The 18,599-nt window shown below is 46.5% G+C and overlaps 1 protein-coding gene across 2 annotated transcripts in view; it reads right to left on the bottom strand.

The window, feature by feature from the left end:
* Rufy2 (RUN and FYVE domain containing 2) overlaps window positions 1-18,599 on the bottom strand; it is a 34,726-nt gene that overhangs the window by 9,910 nt on the left and 6,217 nt on the right. For both annotated transcript variants that reach the window (XR_007591918.1, XM_050143372.1), the window contains exons 3-12: window positions 16,839-16,956; window positions 14,403-14,504; window positions 12,259-12,382; window positions 10,878-10,939; window positions 10,081-10,146; window positions 9,368-9,437; window positions 7,320-7,421; window positions 7,106-7,222; window positions 4,705-4,872; window positions 2,173-2,270 (exon numbers count right to left, since the gene is read on the bottom strand). Coding sequence is in view for 1 of the 2 variants with exons in the window: in XM_050143372.1 (XP_049999329.1) it covers window positions 2,173-2,270; window positions 4,705-4,872; window positions 7,106-7,222; window positions 7,320-7,421; window positions 9,368-9,437; window positions 10,081-10,146; window positions 10,878-10,939; window positions 12,259-12,382; window positions 14,403-14,504; window positions 16,839-16,956 (1,027 nt within the window). In the remaining variant the exon portion in view is untranslated. The remainder of the gene's footprint in view (window positions 1-2,172; window positions 2,271-4,704; window positions 4,873-7,105; window positions 7,223-7,319; window positions 7,422-9,367; window positions 9,438-10,080; window positions 10,147-10,877; window positions 10,940-12,258; window positions 12,383-14,402; window positions 14,505-16,838; window positions 16,957-18,599) is intronic.

The following is an 18,599-nucleotide window of genomic DNA, read 5'->3' on the forward strand; positions in this document are numbered from 1 at the left end:
TCAAATCTCAAATATGGCTACGTATGTTATTGCCTTTTTACAAAACCACGGGTAGCACACAGGTCTATATTAAGTGCAGAACACACCTGTTTATGTGATGCTGAGATGTGTGTGCTGGGAACCAGGTGCACTACAAGGCTAAGAGCTGAAAGAGCAACCGTTCTTCTCAGTGATAGCCTTCCTAGCAGAGCTTTACATAGTTGCTCGGTTATGCAAAGCTGAATATGTATGTGTGTATGCATAAATATATATTAAGATTCAAAAAGGTTTAATGCTTGTTGGCATCATTCCCTATGGATTTTTTTAAGGTTTTTATTTTAAGTTTATGAATTTTTTGCTTGCATGTATGTCTGTTCACCACACACATGCCTAGTGCCCATTGAGGTCAAAAGAGGGTGTCAGGTCTCCTGAAACTGGAGTTACAGACAGTTGTGAGCCATATCGTATAGGTGTTGGGCATTGAACCCAGGTCCTCTAGAAGAACATGTACTCTTAACTGCTGCAGCATCTCTCCAGCACCCTAATTTTTATTCTTTACTTTGAATACTAAAGATTAGCTTAAAATGTTGTGGTCATTTTTTTCCCCATTTTTATTTGTTAAGTCACTGTTTCTCCCTAGGCTTAGCTCCACTCCTTGCCTCTCTTGGCCATCAAGATTTGTGAGGTTTATATGAAAATATTTCCCAGGATTCAATGGGCATTAACTGTTCACAAGAAGTCACAGAGGAATCTTGTGCCTTCATATCTGCCTCAAGACACTTAAGTAAGGCAACACACATTGCAAGTATGAAAGCCTCCCAGGAAAGGAGAGGAAGTCCCCTCTAGGTTTACACTAGATTAAGGGTTAAGGCGGCAGGGATGGACTCAGCTTTCTCCTCTAAAGGTACAGGAAGTAAAGTAAGGGAGGTAGGCCTTGCAGTTGTGCTATCACAAAAGAGGGGGGGGGGCGGGGGGGGGGGGGTGACGACTAAAAAACCGAGGTGCTGAAGCCCAGGGCAGCGCCCAGCCTGGCTTGGAAACTGCTTTGAAATCTTAACTTTAAAAATGAGTAAGGAGCCATTAGGCAGAGTGTGCAAATGGGGCAGGGTGTGTGTGTGTGTGTGTGTGTGTGTGTGTGTGTGTGTGTGTGTGTATGATTATCTGTGCCAACACAGCCTGAAACCAAAGGTTTCTAGTTTCCATCAAAAGGTAGCTAAAAAGATAAAACCATTTGAAAATCTTGCCCTCCAAGCAGTTGAGGCTCAAATCTGCCCTCTGCACAAGGCTGAGGAGTGCATCTGGGGAGCCCAGGGCACCTGCTGTGTCTCACAGCCACCATGAAGGGCCCCTGCAGCCCCATACAAGGTGAGATAGCATAAATCCTTTTCCATTTAACATAGGGTAGCGGATGGGCTCTGCGCTTTGAGTGCCTTTCAGAAGGAGATGTCTTTGACCAATTTGTACTGGTCCTGGGAGTCACTGCCAGCACTTTTCACCAATGACACTGCAATTGTCCTAGTCTGAGTTAACAAATCATTGTCACTTCATAATGGAATGGACAGAAACCAAAGACAAGAAACGGTAATAAAGATGTCCAAAATGTAAAAGTGGGGATAAAGAAAACAACAAAAAGAAAGAAGAAAAAAGAAGAAAGAGGATGTCAATAAAAGAATATTTGTGTCAGTAAGCATCAATAGTTATGTTTGTCCTAAGTAGATTCAAAGAAAGCAATGGTGAGACATGTTGACTCAAAGTGACAGGGCAATGGGTACATTTTCCAACAGTAAAATGAAATGCCAGGATAAGAGAACTCCACTGACATAAAATCCTGTCCTGGGTTAGGCTGAGGGTCCTAGCTCAGAAAGCAGCTACACTGTCAGCTCCCGCTGTTCTCACAGAGATGGCCAGTGGTGAAGAACGGGACAGTCCACCAAAGCCTGTCCATTTTCCCCAGGTCTGTGTGTTTAGTTTTATGTCACAGATATTGTGCCTTTAAAAGATCTCCAAGACAGCAGCTTCAAATGAATCATCACCCTAATAAGGCAACTTGATTCCATGCAACAACCAAAAAAAAAGGACGAAATCTGGCTCAGTTTAGACAGACACGGGCCCTAGGCGAGGTCTCCGGACAGCTTTCTATGGCAGGTGTCAGGGAAGAAAGGAAGGGACGGAGGGAACTCATGAGTATCGTACCTTTGCTCCAGCTGCCTCATGGCCGAAGTGATTTTATTGGTCTTTTCTTCTAGTCGGGCAATTATTTCATTTTTTTCTTTCAAGCTGTCTTCAGAGCCCTATTTATAAAAGTACAACAGCTATGGTGGGTTTGATTTTGAAACTCAAACATTAGGCCAAGCGTAGTGGTATATGCCTGGGATCCTAGTACTCAGAAGGTAGGCAGAAGTATGGGTTCAATGCCAGCCTTACTACTCTGGGGCCACTGAGGCCAGCCCGGGCAGCTGGTCCTTCTCAAAAATAACCCCATAGTAAGAATAAGATTCAGGATGCAGCCTTTAATCCCAGCACTCGGGAGGCAGAGGCAGGCGGATCTCTGTGAGTTCGAAACTAGCCTGGTCTACAGAGCTAGTTCCAGGACAGGCTCCAAAGCCACAGAGAAACCCTGTCTCAAAAAAACAAAAAAACAAACAAAAAAAAAAAAAAAAAAGATTCAGGATGCAGCAGAGAAGGGCTCAGTAAGAAGACAGACTTACTTGGAGCTCCAACAGAGTTCTCCCTCTCAAGCCCACATGGTAGGAGAGCCTACTCCCAAAATTGTCCCCTAAGTTCCATATATGCCCCAAGACACACACACACACTCAATAATAGAAATGTTTTTTAAAAATACAACAACAAAATCCCAACTGGATCATACCTCCATATTATTGAAAGATAACAGGAGGCCAGGCGGTGGTGGCACAAGCCTTTCATTCCACCACTTGGGATACAGAGGTAGGTGGATCTTTGTGAATTTGAGGCCAGCCTGATCTACAAAGTGAGCCGCACAGAGAAACTCTGTCTTGAAAAACACAACAAACATTTGAGAGGTATGAGAGATCATTTAGTGGGTAAAGGTGTTTGTTGCCAATGTGGACAACCACAATTGCTAGAATTCCCACGATGAAAGAGAACCCACTCCACGGGTGCACACACACAAAATAAGTGTACTAAGACGGCTGAGGGCCAGGCATGGTGGCATAGGCCGTGAATCCTGCCACTCCAGAGGCAAAGACAGGCAGTTCTTTGAGTTCAGTGAGTTCCCGACTAGCCAGGGCTACGTAGTGAAGAGTCTGTCTCAAACAAAACCAAAACTTTGGAACAGAGGCTGGAGAGACAGCTCTGCTTTAAGAGCACTTGCTGCTTTGGCAGAGGGCCTCAGTGTGGTTCCCAGCAACTCAAGTTCCAGAGGATTCTATGCCCTCTTTGGACCTTCATGGGCACAAGGCATGCATGCGATACACATTCATACATTCAGGCAAACCACTTAAAAATCAATCTGTATCTTTAAAAATGTTGAAATTTAAAAGTAATTTGGGGAGAGGGAAGAAAACAGATTTGGGACTGAAGCTGTAACTCAAAGATGGGGTGATGCCTCTGTATCATGATGAAGCCCAGGGCTGGATCTCAGCACCCAAAAACTAAATCGACAAAGGATTAGGGCCATTTTTTGTGAATTTGTAGATGGATCATATACAAGGCAGTTATTGCCTGCAGTAACAACAAAGTAAATTAAATAAATAAATAAAATAGCATACTGGGAAAAAAAAAAAAAACTGGGCCAGTGAGATGGCTGAGAAGGGAAAGGCACTTGGTACCAAGCCTGAGGATTTGAGTTTGATCTCCAAACCCTCACGGTGGAAGGAGGGAACTGGCTCCCACATTTATCCTCTGACTTTCATATTTGCACTTTGGTATGCGTGTCTGTGCTGTATTCCCGGCGCTCAGGGAAGCAGAGGAATGCAAACTCCGTGGAGATGAGACCCTGTGTTGTGGTTCACATGAGAACATGACCTCCCACAGGTTCAGGTCCCAATTGGTGGTACTACTTCCAGAGATTGTGGAATAATTTTTTTGTTTGTTTGTTTTTTAAGACAGGTTTTCTCTGTGTAGCCCTGGTTCTTCTAGAACTAGCTCTTGTAGACCAGGCTGGTCTTGAACTCACAGAGATCCACCTGTCTCTGCCTCCTGCATGCTGGGATTAAAGGCGTGCGCCACCAACGCCAGGCCTTTAGAGGTTGGGCCTCACTGGAAGAAGGGAGTCACTGGGATGGGCCTTGAGGAGCACAGCCTGGCCACCCTTCCTGTCCTGACTATGAGTAGCTTCAGTAGCTAGGGCTACATGCCACTTCTGCCACTGCCATCCCCACATAACTGACTCTCCTCAAACTGAGCTGAAATAAATCCTCCTTTAAATTACTTCAGGGCAGGCTCCCTGTCCCAACAATGAGAAGACAAATAGACCATCTCAAAAGAAAACAGATCCAGGGGTAGTGGCACACACTTTTAACTCCAGCACCCAGGAAGCAGAGGCAGGTGGGTCTCTGAGTTTGAGGCCAGCCTGATCTACACAGTGAATTTCAGGGTAGTCAGGGCTACTCAGAGAAACCATGTCTTTGAAAACAAAGAATGAAATCAGGGTGGAGATAGCTCAGAGGCACAGCATTTGTCCAGCATGCAGGAAGCTCGGGGCTTGATCCCTAGCAATGCCAAGAACAAAAGAACATTCTGTACCTGCAGCTTTTGGTACATCTCAATGTTGATTGCTTTGACTTCTTCCAGCTGTTGCCGAAGGCCTATGAGGGTGTCTTGTTTCTCATGAATGTCTTTCTCCAACAACTTCATAGCAAGCTCAATCTCATGTTTCATGCCAACTTGTACCGATAGCTCATTCTCCACATCCTGCAATTTCACAACGTCTTCATGAACAGGTTGTTTCAGGTCATCGAAATCGGACGTGCAACCATTAGCAATATCAGGGACAGTGTCTTAAGTCTGTCACTGAACAACCAGCCTGCCTGGTGTGGGGGCGCACATGCGCAGTCCTAGCACTGAAGAGAACGTGACAGGAGGATTGCTGTGAGTTCAAGGCCGGCCTGGGCTACACAGGGAGATTCTATTTCAAAAACAAAGTATGGGTGTGCTGGTGCACACCTTTGATTCCAGCACTCCTCAGGAGGCAGATGCAGGGGGATCTCTGAGTTTGAAGACAGGTGGTCTACACAGAGTTCCAGGCCAGCCAGAACTACACAGTGAGATCATGTCTCTCCTAGTTTGCTTTCCATTGCTGTGATATAGCATGAAACAAAAGCAGCTTGGAAGAGAAAGGGTTTATTTGGCTTAGAGGTTACAGTCCATTACAAGCAAAGACAGGAACCTGGAGGCAGAGACCATAGAGGAGTGGTTTTCAATCTGTGGGTCGCAGCCCCCAACAGACCAATGGAAAACACAGATATTTAAACTACAATTCATAACAGTAGCAAAATTACAGTTATGAAGTAGCAATGAAAATAATTTTACAGTTGGGGGGTCACCACATGAGGAACTGTATTAAAGGGCTGCAGTGTTAGCAAGGTTGAGAACCACTGTCACAGAGGCATGCTGCTTGCTGACTTGCTCCCCATGGTTTGCTCAGACTCCTTACTTTCTTATTTATACAGTCCAGGGTTACCTGTCTGCAGTGGCACTGCCCACCCTGGGCAGAACCCGCACACATCAATCATTAATAAGAAAATGCCCCACAGACTTGTTTACATGTCAGTCCGATGGAGGTGTTAACTCAACGGAGGCCCTCTTCCCAGGTGACTCTAGAAAACCTACCCAGGACGCTGCTGTGAAGATGTGTTCTCATTGGTTTAGTAAAGCGCTAAGAGGCCAATGGCTAGGCAGGAAGAGATTAGGAGGGATGAAGAAGGCGGAGTTGACAGCTGGATGCAGAGGAAGCAGAAAGTGAACATGCCATGCTGAAAAAAGGTACTGTCATGTGGTAGAACATAGGTAAAAGATACAGGCTAGTTCAAGTTGTAAGAGCTAGTTACTAACAAGCCTAAGCTACTGGGTGATCATTTATAATTAATAAGTCTCTGTGTGGTTATTTAGGAGCTGGTTTGTGGGACAAAGAAAGTCCACCTACAGAATGCTATCTCAAAAAAAAAAAAATCTGATTAAGAAGTTTGCTAAAGTTAAAGAAGAGTGTACTGACAGGCAGGCAGTGCCAAGGCAGTGACTGTAAGGATCTGCTATGACTTATTAAGCTACACGTGTGCATTTTTATGTATGTTCCACTGAAAGCTAAAGTTTTAAATATGACCTTGCTAATATTTACATATTTCACTGTGTCCTCTTACATATTGTTTTTGGGATGGTGGTCTACATTCACACTTCAACCATAGACTAGAAAGTTTTCAAAAGACGAAGAGATTTGTCTTTTTTTGGGGGGTGGGGGGGTGTTTGAGACAGGGTTTCTCTGTAGCTTTGGAGCCTGTCCTGGAACTAGCTCTGTAGACCAGGCTGGCCTCAGACTCACAGATATCAGCCTGACTCTGCCTCCTGAGTGCTGGGATTAAAGGCCTGCACCATCACTGCCTGGCAAGAGATGTGGTTTTAAAGCTTAAATAAATTTAAGAACATTGGGCCTGCAACATGGCTCCATGAGCATCACAGTGAGCTTTTATGACACAACTTAGGATCACGTGAGGGAGTTTCTGTCGAGGGATGTATTGATAACTGGGCTAGGAGGTCCCACCTCACTGTGGGCAGTGCAGTTCCTGGGGTTGTATGAGGCTAGCCAAGCTTGACCCTGGGGGAAGAGGCAAGCTTCAAGTTCCTGTCCTGACTTCCCCCACCCTTTCCTCCCCTGCGTGGATTCAGTGCTTTATCACAGCAAGGGGACTAGAATAGCGGACAAAGGTGTCTGCTACCAAGCCTGGTGACCTGAGTTCAGTCCCTGTGATAGAAGGAGAAAACTGACCCTGGGAAGTTAGCCCTCTGACCTCCGCACATGCGCCATGACGCAAAATAAACGCAAAAAAGAGTCAGTGTACTGAGGGTGTCAGGTTCCACTCCACGTCCAGGAAGCTAAGGCTGCAACATGAACGGTGCCGCTTGAGAGTAACTTATCCCCAAGGCGCCCTACCTGCCGCAGCTGGGACTGGTCTCGAAGCTGCCTTCTGGCATCGTTATACATTTCGTCTAGACCTTGCCGGGAGTGCTTGTATGTTTGAAGCTCGGTTTCCACATCCACTTTGGTAACCTAGGAAGAAGAGGCCACACTGTCACGTGGAGCTCTGTCATGGCACACAGCTGGCCCACGTGACTCCGGACCCGCCAGCTCTGTAGCCGCTCCTCACCTCCAGGTGCTGCCGCGTTCTCATTAAGATCAACTCGTTCTCGCTCCGCAACTGATGGTTTTCTTCCTGGAGCTTAATGATGTTGTTCTTCGCTATAGCTAACTGCAAATCGTGAAGCAGAAACAAAAAGCCACTCTGCGCGTCTTTCTGTAGACTCGCCATTAGGTCTGGGGCTACAAACCGGAGGAAACAAACCCTAAAACCAGCAGGGGATCTGGTGCCCTCTTCTGGCCTACATGGGCACCTGGCATGCATGTAGCACACAGACATACATGTAGGCAAAGCAACCATACGCATATACTTTTTGTTTTGTTTTTGTTTTTGTTTTTTGAGACAGGATTCCTCTGTGGCTTTGGAGCCTGTCCTGGAACTAGCTCTGTAGAACAAGAGCTCTACAAGAGCCACCACCGCCCGGCTTTTTTTTTTTTTTAAAGGTATATCCTTTTTGTTTTGTTGCATTTTTTTAGACTAAATCGCCCTGGATGGACTTGAATTCAGATCTGTCTGCCTATCCCCAAATGCTGGGATACCAGGCAGACCTACCATGCCTGACTATATTACTCTTCTCACTATTTCTTTTTTTAAATATTGTATGTGTATGTGTTTTACCTGCATGTATGTATGCACATCACATGTGTGCCTGGTACCCAAAGAGGTCAAAATGGTATTGGAGGCTGGGTGCTGGTGCCACGCACCTTCAATCCCAGCATTCGAGGTGCAGAGGCCAGCCTGGTCTACAGAGCAAGTTCCAGGATAGGATAGCCAGGGCTATAGAGAAACCCTGTCTCAAAAATAAATAAATACGCCCGGCGGTGGTGGCGCACGCCTTTAATCCCAGCACTCGGGAGGCAGAGGCAGGCGGATCTCTGGGAGTTCGAGGCCAGCCTGGTCTACAAGAGCTAGTTCCAGGACAGGCTCCAAAGCTACAGAGAAACCCTGTCTCGAAAAAACCAAAAAAAAAAAAAAAAATTAAAAATTAAAAAATACATACATACATACATACATACATACATACATACATACATAAAAGAGAGTGCTGAATTCCCTGCAGCTGGTTGTGAGCCACCTTGCAGATGCTGGGGATTGAACCCGGGTCCCCTGCCCAGAGCCATCTTCTTAGTCCTCACACTAATTTTGTTCACAGCTGAAACACAGGCTCATCTGCTAGACTTGTGAGAAACTGTGCTCATCAGACTCACAATGTGTGGACCACAATGCGGGAGGAAGCACACAAGAGTTCTGTGTAAACCAAGCACACTGGGGCTGGAGAGATGGCTCAGTGGTTAAGAGCACTGGCTGCTTTTCCAGAGGAACTAGGTTCAGTTATTCCCGGCACCCATGTGACAGCTCACAGCTATCTGTAACCCTAGGTCTATAACTCTAGTTCCAGGGGATCCGACACCCTCACACAGACATACATGCAGACAAAACACCAGTGCACATAAAATATAAGTAATCATTAAAACAAGCACACTGTAAAGACTTGTGTAAATGGGAAAAAGGTGCTGTTTGAAAATGTGGTAAATGTTCATGGTGACTCAACAGGACACAGGTGTCCCCACTGTGATGGAAGTCACACTTCATGAATTAGGAATCTGTGTGGCTTTTGTCTCTGGGGCTGACTTCTAGTTACTGCCTATAACAAACAAGAGCACCGCCAGGCAATGGTGGCTCAAGCCTTTAATCCCAGCACTCGGGAGGCAGAGGCAGGTGGATCTCTGTGAGTTCGAGACCAGCCTGGTCTTCAAGAGCTAGTTCCATAGTTACTGAGAAACCCTGTCTCGAAAAACCAAAGAACAAACAAAACAAAACAGTACCTCAGAGTCACAATTAGGAACTTAAGGTCTATGTGGGTTCTCAAGAACTTACAACCTTCAACTGCAAATGTCCCACCATGGAAAGTGTGTGCGTGTGTGTGTGTGTGTGTGTGTGTGTGTGTGTGTGTGTGTGCGCGTGCGCACTGAGGGATGGATGCTGACAGCATTCACACTTAGAAAAGATCACGGACAGTAGAGTACTCGGACAGTCGTCCACTGCTGGGGCAGTACCTCTTCGATCAGCTTCGTGTTTGACTTTTCTAGCGAGTCAACTCTTGAATGGAGGCTGCTGACCGTGCTGCTGCAATTGGCAAAGAGAACGAACTCATTCAGCATCACACAAAACTCACACTGCCAGGTCCGTACGCTTCCTGGGACTCATGTTTACTGACATGTACCAATGACCCAGAACAGATTTCTAGAGGGGGACAAGTTCATTGACCTGGCTAACTTGATCTAAAGCAGCAATAACAGCCGCAGCAAAAGAATCAGCATTTCTATATAAATTTCTCTGGGAATAGTTAGATGCCAGCACTGTGTCCAGGGCGCTGTGCAGGTGAGGCAACGGCTCTACCGTGGAGAAACATCAGCAGCCTTAGGGGCTCTTTTAGTTTTGGCTTTGGGATTTTTGTTGTTATTGTAAGACAGGGTCTTGGTTAGCCCAGGCTGGCCTCAAACTGACTTACAAGCAGAACCTTGAACTCCTGACCCTCCCACCGCTCCTTCCCCAGTGCTGGGGTTATTACAGGTGTGCGACACCATGCTCAGCTCTCCGTGTACTACTAATGTCTGCTGTGCATCTAGCCCGCCCTGCACGCTCCTCTCAAAAGTGCTGAGGAGGCAAGCATGCAAAGATGCTGCGTACAAAGGATGGTGATTAAGTTGGAAACAAGAGCGGCCCTGAAGTGAGGTTCTCTGCCGCGGTCAGGTGCTCTAACACTTACTTGAGTTGTCTATTCAGTTCCTCAACGTAATTCTTTTGGTCTAAGATGGCAGCGATTTGAACATTCCTGTGGTGGGAGGAAAGGGTAGTTTAAAACGTATCTAAAGCATCTGGAAATGATTGTAAAACTCAGTGATAAAATACAGCTTGGCTTTAACACAGGCTGTCACAGCAGAAAATTGGGCCCGAGGAGCTCTGCTGACTGAGTTACTTGCTAATGTATCATTAATACATCTGAAACAGACCCAATTAGATAATAAGCCACCGCTGTCACAAAATATGGTTATTAAGGCGTCTCTCATCAAGGACTGATTATGAGCAAGACTCCTACTGTGGACCAAAGCTGACCTGTCTAAAGGATTTTCATTTTCTACCCAGTAGAGCTTTTAAAGGAAGTAGAATACAAGGCAGGGCTCCAGGGAGGGAGGAGCAGAAACCACACCACAAACAGACAGCACAAGTTCATTTGCAAATAGTTATGCAAAGCTGCAACCCCTGGGTGACCCTAGGTGGGAGTGGGGGGAGTGCAAGTCTTTAATCTTGGGAGGCAGAGGCAGGAGGATCTCTGTGAGTTAGAGGCCAGCCTGGTCTACAGAGCGAGTTCCAGGACAGCCAGAGCTACACACAGTTTTGAAAAATACAAACAGCTGGGCAGTGGTTGCATGCACCTTTAATCCCAGCACTTGGGAGGCAGAGACAGGAGGATCTAGGACAGGCTCAAAAGCTACAGAGAAATCCTGTCTGCAAAAAACCCAAAACCTAAAACCGGGAAATAAGGAGGAAAACAGCAAAATATACCTTTCTTTGTTTCCAATCTCTTCTTCATTCTTTAAATACATAGAGAAATCAATCACTCCAACCTGAAATTAATAAATAGATTTTTATTTAAAGAGAAGAAATTCTCCTCCACAAGTCTGGTGGGAGGCAGGCTTGTCCATCTCCATTGGCCTGAGAGATGGTAGGTCAGGAGAGCATGCTGTGGGCATGGCTAGGATGGCTTTCCAGTGATGTTTCCTTCCTGATAGTGCTGACCTCAAGCAATGGTTTATCCCTTGTCCAAATCTGAAACCTGAAGATTACAGGGAGACTTAGGACTATGGCAGGTGCGGCTACTGGGGGAAGCCACTGCTTGGACAGGCGCCTGAAGGATCCATCCTGGCCCTGGGCCTTGCCTGTTACTCTCGGCTCTCTGGCCAACCTTTCTGCCATAATGTTCCCTCCACGCCACAGGCCCATAGCAAAGAGCAAGCCAGTTAGAGGCCTCTGAAAATAAACCCTTTCCCTCCCTTGTGCTGATCTGAATGCCAAGTGTCCCTCACAGGCTCCTGTATTTTAACACTTGGTTCCCAGCTGGAGTCACTGTTTGGGGAGATTGTGGAACCTTTGGGTGGTACAGCCTGGCTGAAAGAAACGTGACCATGTGTAAGCTTTCAGGGTTTACAGACACACCCCCTTTCCCATTCTCTCCCTCTGCTTGATGTGGCTTCCTGTTCCTGTGGTCATGCCACGCCTTTCCCACCATTAAGGACTCTAGCTCTCTGCAACCCTAAGCCAGAATAAACTCTTTTTCTGTAAGTCTCTCTGGGTGTGGTATTTCATCATAACCACAGTAACTAATACTTAAACTGTTTCTTTTTTCTTTTCTTTTCTTTTTTTTTTTTTTTTTTTTTGTTGTTGTTTTGTTTTTCAAGACAGGGTTTCTCTGTGTGTAGCCTGGCTATCCTGTAACTCATTCTGTAGACCAAGCTGGCTCAAACTCACTGAGATCCATCTGACTCTGCCTCCCAAATGCTGGGATTAAAGGTGTGTGCCACTACTGTCCAGCTTTTTTTATTATTATTTATTATTTATGTATTTTCTTTTTAAGATATGAGTGCTGTCTGCATATATGCCTGCATACCAGAAGAAAGTATCAGATCTCATTACAGATGGTTGTGAGCCACCATGTGGTTGCTGGGAATTGAACTCAGGACCTCTCGATGAGCAGCCGGTGCTCTTAACCACTGAGCCATCTCTCCAGGCCACTTAAGCTGTTTCTATCGGGTGTTTAGCTAATATAACATGCAACTGAATCTTATAAGTGTTTAGCAGCACTGTGTGCCACTTCGAGGAGCCACTCGGGTCCAGGAAGAACCAGGTGTAATGAGAACACTGGCTTGTCTTATTTGCGTTCACTCACCTGGGAGTCAAGGTCCTCGCCCTTCACACACAGATTGGCATCAATCACGTTCAGACCGACCAGCAGCCCAACAATCACAGCTCCTTCTTCCTCCATCATTAGTGCATGGTACTCGTAGAACTCACTGGGGACATCAGAACGGGGATGTCATCACCTCCCCTCCCCCACCGTCCATCTTGTAGACATAGAAATAACCTAAGTTCCTCTAAAGTGCACTCTGAACACGTAACTTGTAAAGAACTGAAGGAGATAGAAAAGAAGGAACAACACTGAGGGAAGAACAAGGAAAAGCAAAAGAAGAAAGGGGTAACGCTGGGCATGAACGCTTACGCCTCGAATCCCAGTACTAGGGAGGCTGAGACAGGACTGCTATGAGTTCAAGGCTACCCTGCATCACAAAGTGAGTTCAGGTCAGCCTGGGCAGAAATTAGAACGTTGCTTTTTTTTTTTTCCCTCTGTGTAACCACCATGGCTGTCCTGAAACTTGCTCACGTAGACCAGGTTGGCCTCAAACTCATGGAGATCCACCCGCCTCTGCCTCCCGAGATCTGGGATGAAAGGAGTGCACCACCATTGCCCAGTAGACCATGCTTTTTAAAAAATTATTATTGTATATGTTTTTGAGTGTTTTGCCTGCATGCATCTATGCGTGCCACATGTGTACAGTGCCCGCAGAGGCTATAAGACGGCATCAGAGCCCCTGGAACTAGAATCATAGATTGTGTGAGCTGCCATTACGGATGCTGGGACCTGAACTCAGGTTTTCTAGAGGAGCAGCCAGTACTCTTAACTGCTGAGCCATCTCTCCTGCTTGCAGAACCTTGTCTCAGAGTCGGGAGAGAACGGGGCAACCCCGAGGCCTGGAACACTGTTTCTCAGGACTCAGTAACTGCTGCTGACCTGATGATGACACTTACAGGCAGAGCTGAAATTTCAGCCCCCAAATTCATTAAGACCTTTGGAGCAGCTGGCTCACGCCTTTCATCCAGCACCTGGTCAGCAGAGGCAGGCGAGTCTCCATGAGTTTAAAGGACAGCCCCTAGCCAGCCAGGGATTCACAGTGATACCCTGTCATAAACAAACAGATTTAATTTACGTGTTTGAGTATTTTGCTTGCATGTATGTATGTGTACCACGTGTATGCTTGGTGCCTTTGAAGGCCTGAAGAAGGCACAGCATCCCCCAGATGCTGTGAGCCGCTGTATGTGTCCTGGAAACAGAACCCTGGTTCTCCGCAAGAGCAACAATTGCTCTTAGCCACTTAGCCATTGATCTAGTCCTCTAAGTATTCTTAGCGGGTAGATGATTATCCACTAAGGACGCACGGATAGCTACAGTCTAAGACGTGTCCACGCCAGACCTGGCCCCAGGCATGGTGGTCACCTGTATCCTAACACGAGGAAGATAGGGGCAAGAGGATCAAGAACTCAGGGTCATCCTTGGATATACAGCAAGTTCAAGATCAGTCTGTGCTATCTGAGACCCTGCTGAGAGAAAAAGAGAGAGAGAGAGAGAGAGAGAGAGAGAGAGAGACAGAGACAGAGACAGAGACAGAGACAGAGACAGAGAAAGAGAGAATACTGCTGAGAAACCCCAGAACTTCAACTATGGCCACTGTCATTTAACAAATAGAAAACCTGAGACATGAAACCAGAGTCACAGGAAAACTAAACACAGGATGGTTTTCCCAAAACACCAGAGAGGCAGGCCGCAGGAACCAGGGTAAGGGTCGCCCTGGGCCCACTCTTGAAGGCCGATTGCCTTGCTCTGAAAGCTGTCTTCAACATCTGATCTTCAATCAAATCCTGCCCAGGAGATAGCTGGAGCATTCGTTAGGACATTGAAGATCTTAAGAAGAAATGTGCAATTAAACCCCAAGTCCCAATGCAAATTTGTATCCAGAAAATTACAATTCAGAGGAAGGGAATCAACTTGGAAACATGCTTAGGTTAGCCCATGTTGGGGGATAAAAAGCAAGTGGTATCTGTCCTAGGCTAGCTCCTCACTAGTGCTAATTGCTGCGGTGTCCTCTGCTTTCTCATGTTGCTCTTATTTTTTATGGTATTTCATAGCCCTTTCTTCACCTCTTTTTGGATGACAAGCTATAAATGAAATAAAAATAAACATGGCTTAATGACACTGACCTCAGCAGCTCCCGCTGGATAATCAAGCACCGCAGGTAATCGGCCATTTTCTTTTGCATGAGGGCTAATCGGAGCCACGCCCTAGCTCGACCCAGGGGGGTCCTGGAAAGAAGAACCGACCAGTTAGAAAACAGTCTTAGGGGGGCTGGAGAGATGGCTCAGTGGTTAAGAGCACTGACTGTTCTTCCAAAGGACCTGGGTTCAATTCTCAGCACCCACATGGCGGTTCACAACTGCCTGAAGATCCAGTTGCAGGGGATCTGACATCTTCACACCAATGCATATTAAATAAAACCATAAAAAATATTAAAAAAAAAAGAAAGAAAACAGTCTTAGGGCTAAAATCACGGCCACCTGCTCCCTATCTGCGGAAGTACATGACAAAGAAAAAGGCATGTGTGTGTGCAAGGCACACCCACGCTCTTCTGACCAAGAGGGCACCTGTGGGAAGCAAACACTGGCCTCGGGATGACTTTCCTCTATGGCTTCTCCACTCTATTCTATTTCTAGACGTGGTTTCTCATGGAACCTGAATTGTGCTACCCAGTGGGGGCTTCTGGGCTTTGTTTGTCTGCCTCCTCGCCTGGCAGCACCTAGTTTTTTTTTTTTTTTTTAAAGATTTATTTTTTTATTATGTATTCAACATTCTGCCTCCATGTATACTCACATGCCAGAAGAGGGTGCCAGATCTCATCACAGATGGTTGTGAGCCACCATATGGTTGCTGGGAATTGAACTCGGGACCTCTGGAAGAGCAGCATTGTTCTTAACCTCTGAGTTCTATCTCCAGCCCCAGCACCTAATTTTTACATGGGTTCTGAAGATATAAACTCAGGTGTTCATGCCCATGTAGCTCAGCACTTTACCCACCAAGCGATCTCCTTGGTCCTTATGCTACTTTTTAATCCTATTTATGTGTATGGGTGTTTTGCATACATCTATAATGTATACAGTGCCTAGAGAGGCAGAAGAAGGCACTGGATTCCCTGGAACCTGATGGCAATATAAACAGTCGTGAGCCACCATGTGGGTGCTGAGAAATCAAACCCACGTCCTCTCAAAGAGCCGAGCCCTCTCTCTAGCCCCATATGCTAGTTTTTTTTGAGCAAGCAATTCTACCTTTAAGAGGTCAGCAAAACCTGCTCTGGTAAGGTGGGGTTTTTGTTTTCTTGAGATTTTATTTTTATTTATGTATGTAAGTGTTTGTCTGAATGTATGCTTGTGTATCGTGTGGGTGCAGAACCTGCCCACGGAGGCCAGAGTGGGTGTAAGAACCCCAAGACTAGAAATACAAATGATTGTGAGCCACCACGTGGGTGCTAGGGTCGAACACAGGTTCCTTGGAAGAGTAGCTGCTGCTCTTAACCATTGAGCAACCTCTCCAACCTCAAGTTATTAAGTACCACTGTATGTTTTGGAAGAAAGAACCCTCTAGAACATTACCTCTATAGGAGGTATTATATCACAGTGGAATGGGCCTTCATATCTACAATATAACACAATGGCACATGAGTGTCTATGCACACACACACACACAGGCACATACAGACATAAATGGGGGGGGGAATGAATAAGTCATCATATTCGTAAGGATTAAGGGCGGTGAGATGGCTCAGTGGGTAAAGGGTGCTTGCCAAACAATCCTAATGGCCTGAGGTCCAGCCTCAGATCCCACAGTGCCAGGAGAAGCCTAACCCTGAAAGTTGTCCTCTGACCGCCATGGCACCCACATGCCCTCACTCCCACATATACACATCACACATATGTACTCATGTGTGAGCACACACACACGGACACAAGTAACAATATTTAACAGTTAAAAGAATGGCGGAGCCAGACATGATGGCACATGCTTTAATCCCAGCACTCTGGAGGCACAGGCAGGCAGAACTCTGAGTTCGAGGCCAGCCTGGTCTACATCGGGAGTCCCAAGACAGCCAGAGCTACATAACGAAAGCCCAGCTCAGGAAAACAACAAGCTCACAGCAGTGGTGCACGCCAGGGTGGGGAGGTGGGTGAGCTTGAGGCCAGCCTGGTCTACAGAGTGGGCTCCAGGATAGTCAGGGCTGCACAGAAAAACCCTGTCTCAAAGAAAAAAAAAAGTTCTTACCCGAAAAAAGTTTCAACATTTATGATTTCTGAGCCAGAATGCACCAGCTCTCTCTGGCTTTTTTTTTTTTTTTTACAGGAACTCACTCTGTGGCCCAGGCTGGCCCTGAACATAACAGAGATCTACCTAGCTTGGCCTCCCTACTGCTGTCTCAGTGGCTAATTCTTAATCCTTGAGGAAGGGACTTAGGGACATTTAACGAAGGAAACTGTGTGCTGAGTTACAGACTGGGAGGGGCTTTGGGGGAAGAAAAGGAAATGGTGCTTAGACTGAGGAGCAAGAGGCCGACACATGAACTTCTCGGGATGAGCAACCATAATACTTACTTAAGGCCAGGCAAATCCCGGACACTCGCTCCGATTTCCTCTGCTTCTGGATACAGCTTCTCCACCAGTTCCAGAGGGCCCCAAATAGTTTTATTATAACTCAAAAATGATTTTCTCACTGGAAAAAATATAAAGTACAATTTCAACTCGTGAAATAGAATAACATCATCTCACGTGTTTAGCTGGAGATCTGGAGAGACGGTTCAGCGGCTGACGGTGCCTGTTCTTCAGGCACGAGGAGGACTGAGCAAGTCCCAGCACCCACGTGACGAACTGGGTATGGCATGGCAATCCTGAGGGTTTGCTGGCTAACCTGCCCAAGTGAACCTATGAGCTTCCAGTTCAGTGAGAGCGCCTGTCTCAAGACAGAAAGACACTGTCCTTCTCTGGCATGCACACACACACCTATAGGCTCTATAAGAGGCTGAGACATGGAGGTCAGAAGTTGACATCCTGTCTCAATATAAAAGAAAGAAGGCTTGAGACATACCTCAGCGGTAGGGCATTTGCTCAGTATGCACAAGGTCGGAGGTTAACACCTAGCACTGTCAGAAATAAGTTAATGCGTACACACATATGTACATACACATATACATCGTGGCTGTTCTTCCATATCAGGAACATCCATGTAAGTAACTAAATGATGGCCTGAGCCTTCTGTACCAACACCAAAATAAAAAGATCGGATGGCCCAAGCAGGGCGACCTTCCTAAGTCTATTAAGTAAATCAAGCGCAAAGCCAGGTATGGGGGCACACACCTGGAATCCTAGCACTTGGGAGGTCGCAGAAGAAGAGTCAAGTTTAAGCCATGGACTACAGAGAAAGTTCAAGATCAGTTGGGAAACTCTGCAGTATCTTGTCTCAAAATTTATGAGAACCGTTCAGAGTTCTGAAGGCACAGGAGTTCAGTGGCGGAGACCAGCCTAGAAGGCACAAGGCCCTGGGTGGGGTCTCCAGCACTGAGAGCAAAAGAGAGCGTAGTAAAGGTGCCTTCCTTCTAAATACCTGCAGCTGCAGCTTCTAGTCTGACGTCAGGTGGCATGAAAACATTTGGGCTGGGGATACAATTCGGCTGGTAGACTGCTCGCCCACCATGCAGGAAGCCTTGGGTTTGAGCCTAGGTGAAAACCTGGATGCCACAGCCTAGGCCCACAATCAGGGAGGTGGGAAGTGCTAGCTGCAGGATCGAGAGTTCAAGGCCAGCAAGTTCTGTCCCGGCAATTAGGACAATCAAGGTCACTTACAAAGACTCAGCCTCAAAAAACCAAAACAAGCAAACAAAAATAGTTCAAGGTCACCAGATGCCTTTAATCCCAGCACTCAGGAGGCAGAGACTGGGGGATTTCTGTGAGTTTGAGGCCAACCTGGTCTACAAAGTGACTTCAAGGACATCCAGGGATAGGAGACCCTGTCTCAACCCACCACCCCCAAAAAGTTCAAGGTCACCCTCAGTTACAAGACACACTGAGTCTCAGGCTGCTATTGAGGACAAGGGTTTGGGTCTCAACCTTTTTATCAGGTGGTTCCAGGGGATCTGATGCCCTCTTCTGGTGTCTTTGAGCACTGCATGCAGGCAGTGCACAGGCAAATGTAATCATTAAAATAAAACAACCAGACTTTCTGGAGATACAGTGTGGCTATCATCCGCATCCCCTAAGCAAGGACGGCCACCAAGAGCAACTTTACTGTGGGGAGAAAAATCCCAAGGCTAAAATGGCTTTGCAATGATGCATAAGGATAAACCTGTGACCACAGCGATG

This window comes from Alexandromys fortis, unplaced genomic scaffold (genome assembly GCF_014885135.2).
Source record: "Alexandromys fortis isolate MF-2015 unplaced genomic scaffold, M_Fortis_MF-2015_v1.1 scaffold_9, whole genome shotgun sequence".
Lineage (NCBI taxonomy): Eukaryota > Metazoa > Chordata > Mammalia > Rodentia > Cricetidae > Alexandromys > Alexandromys fortis.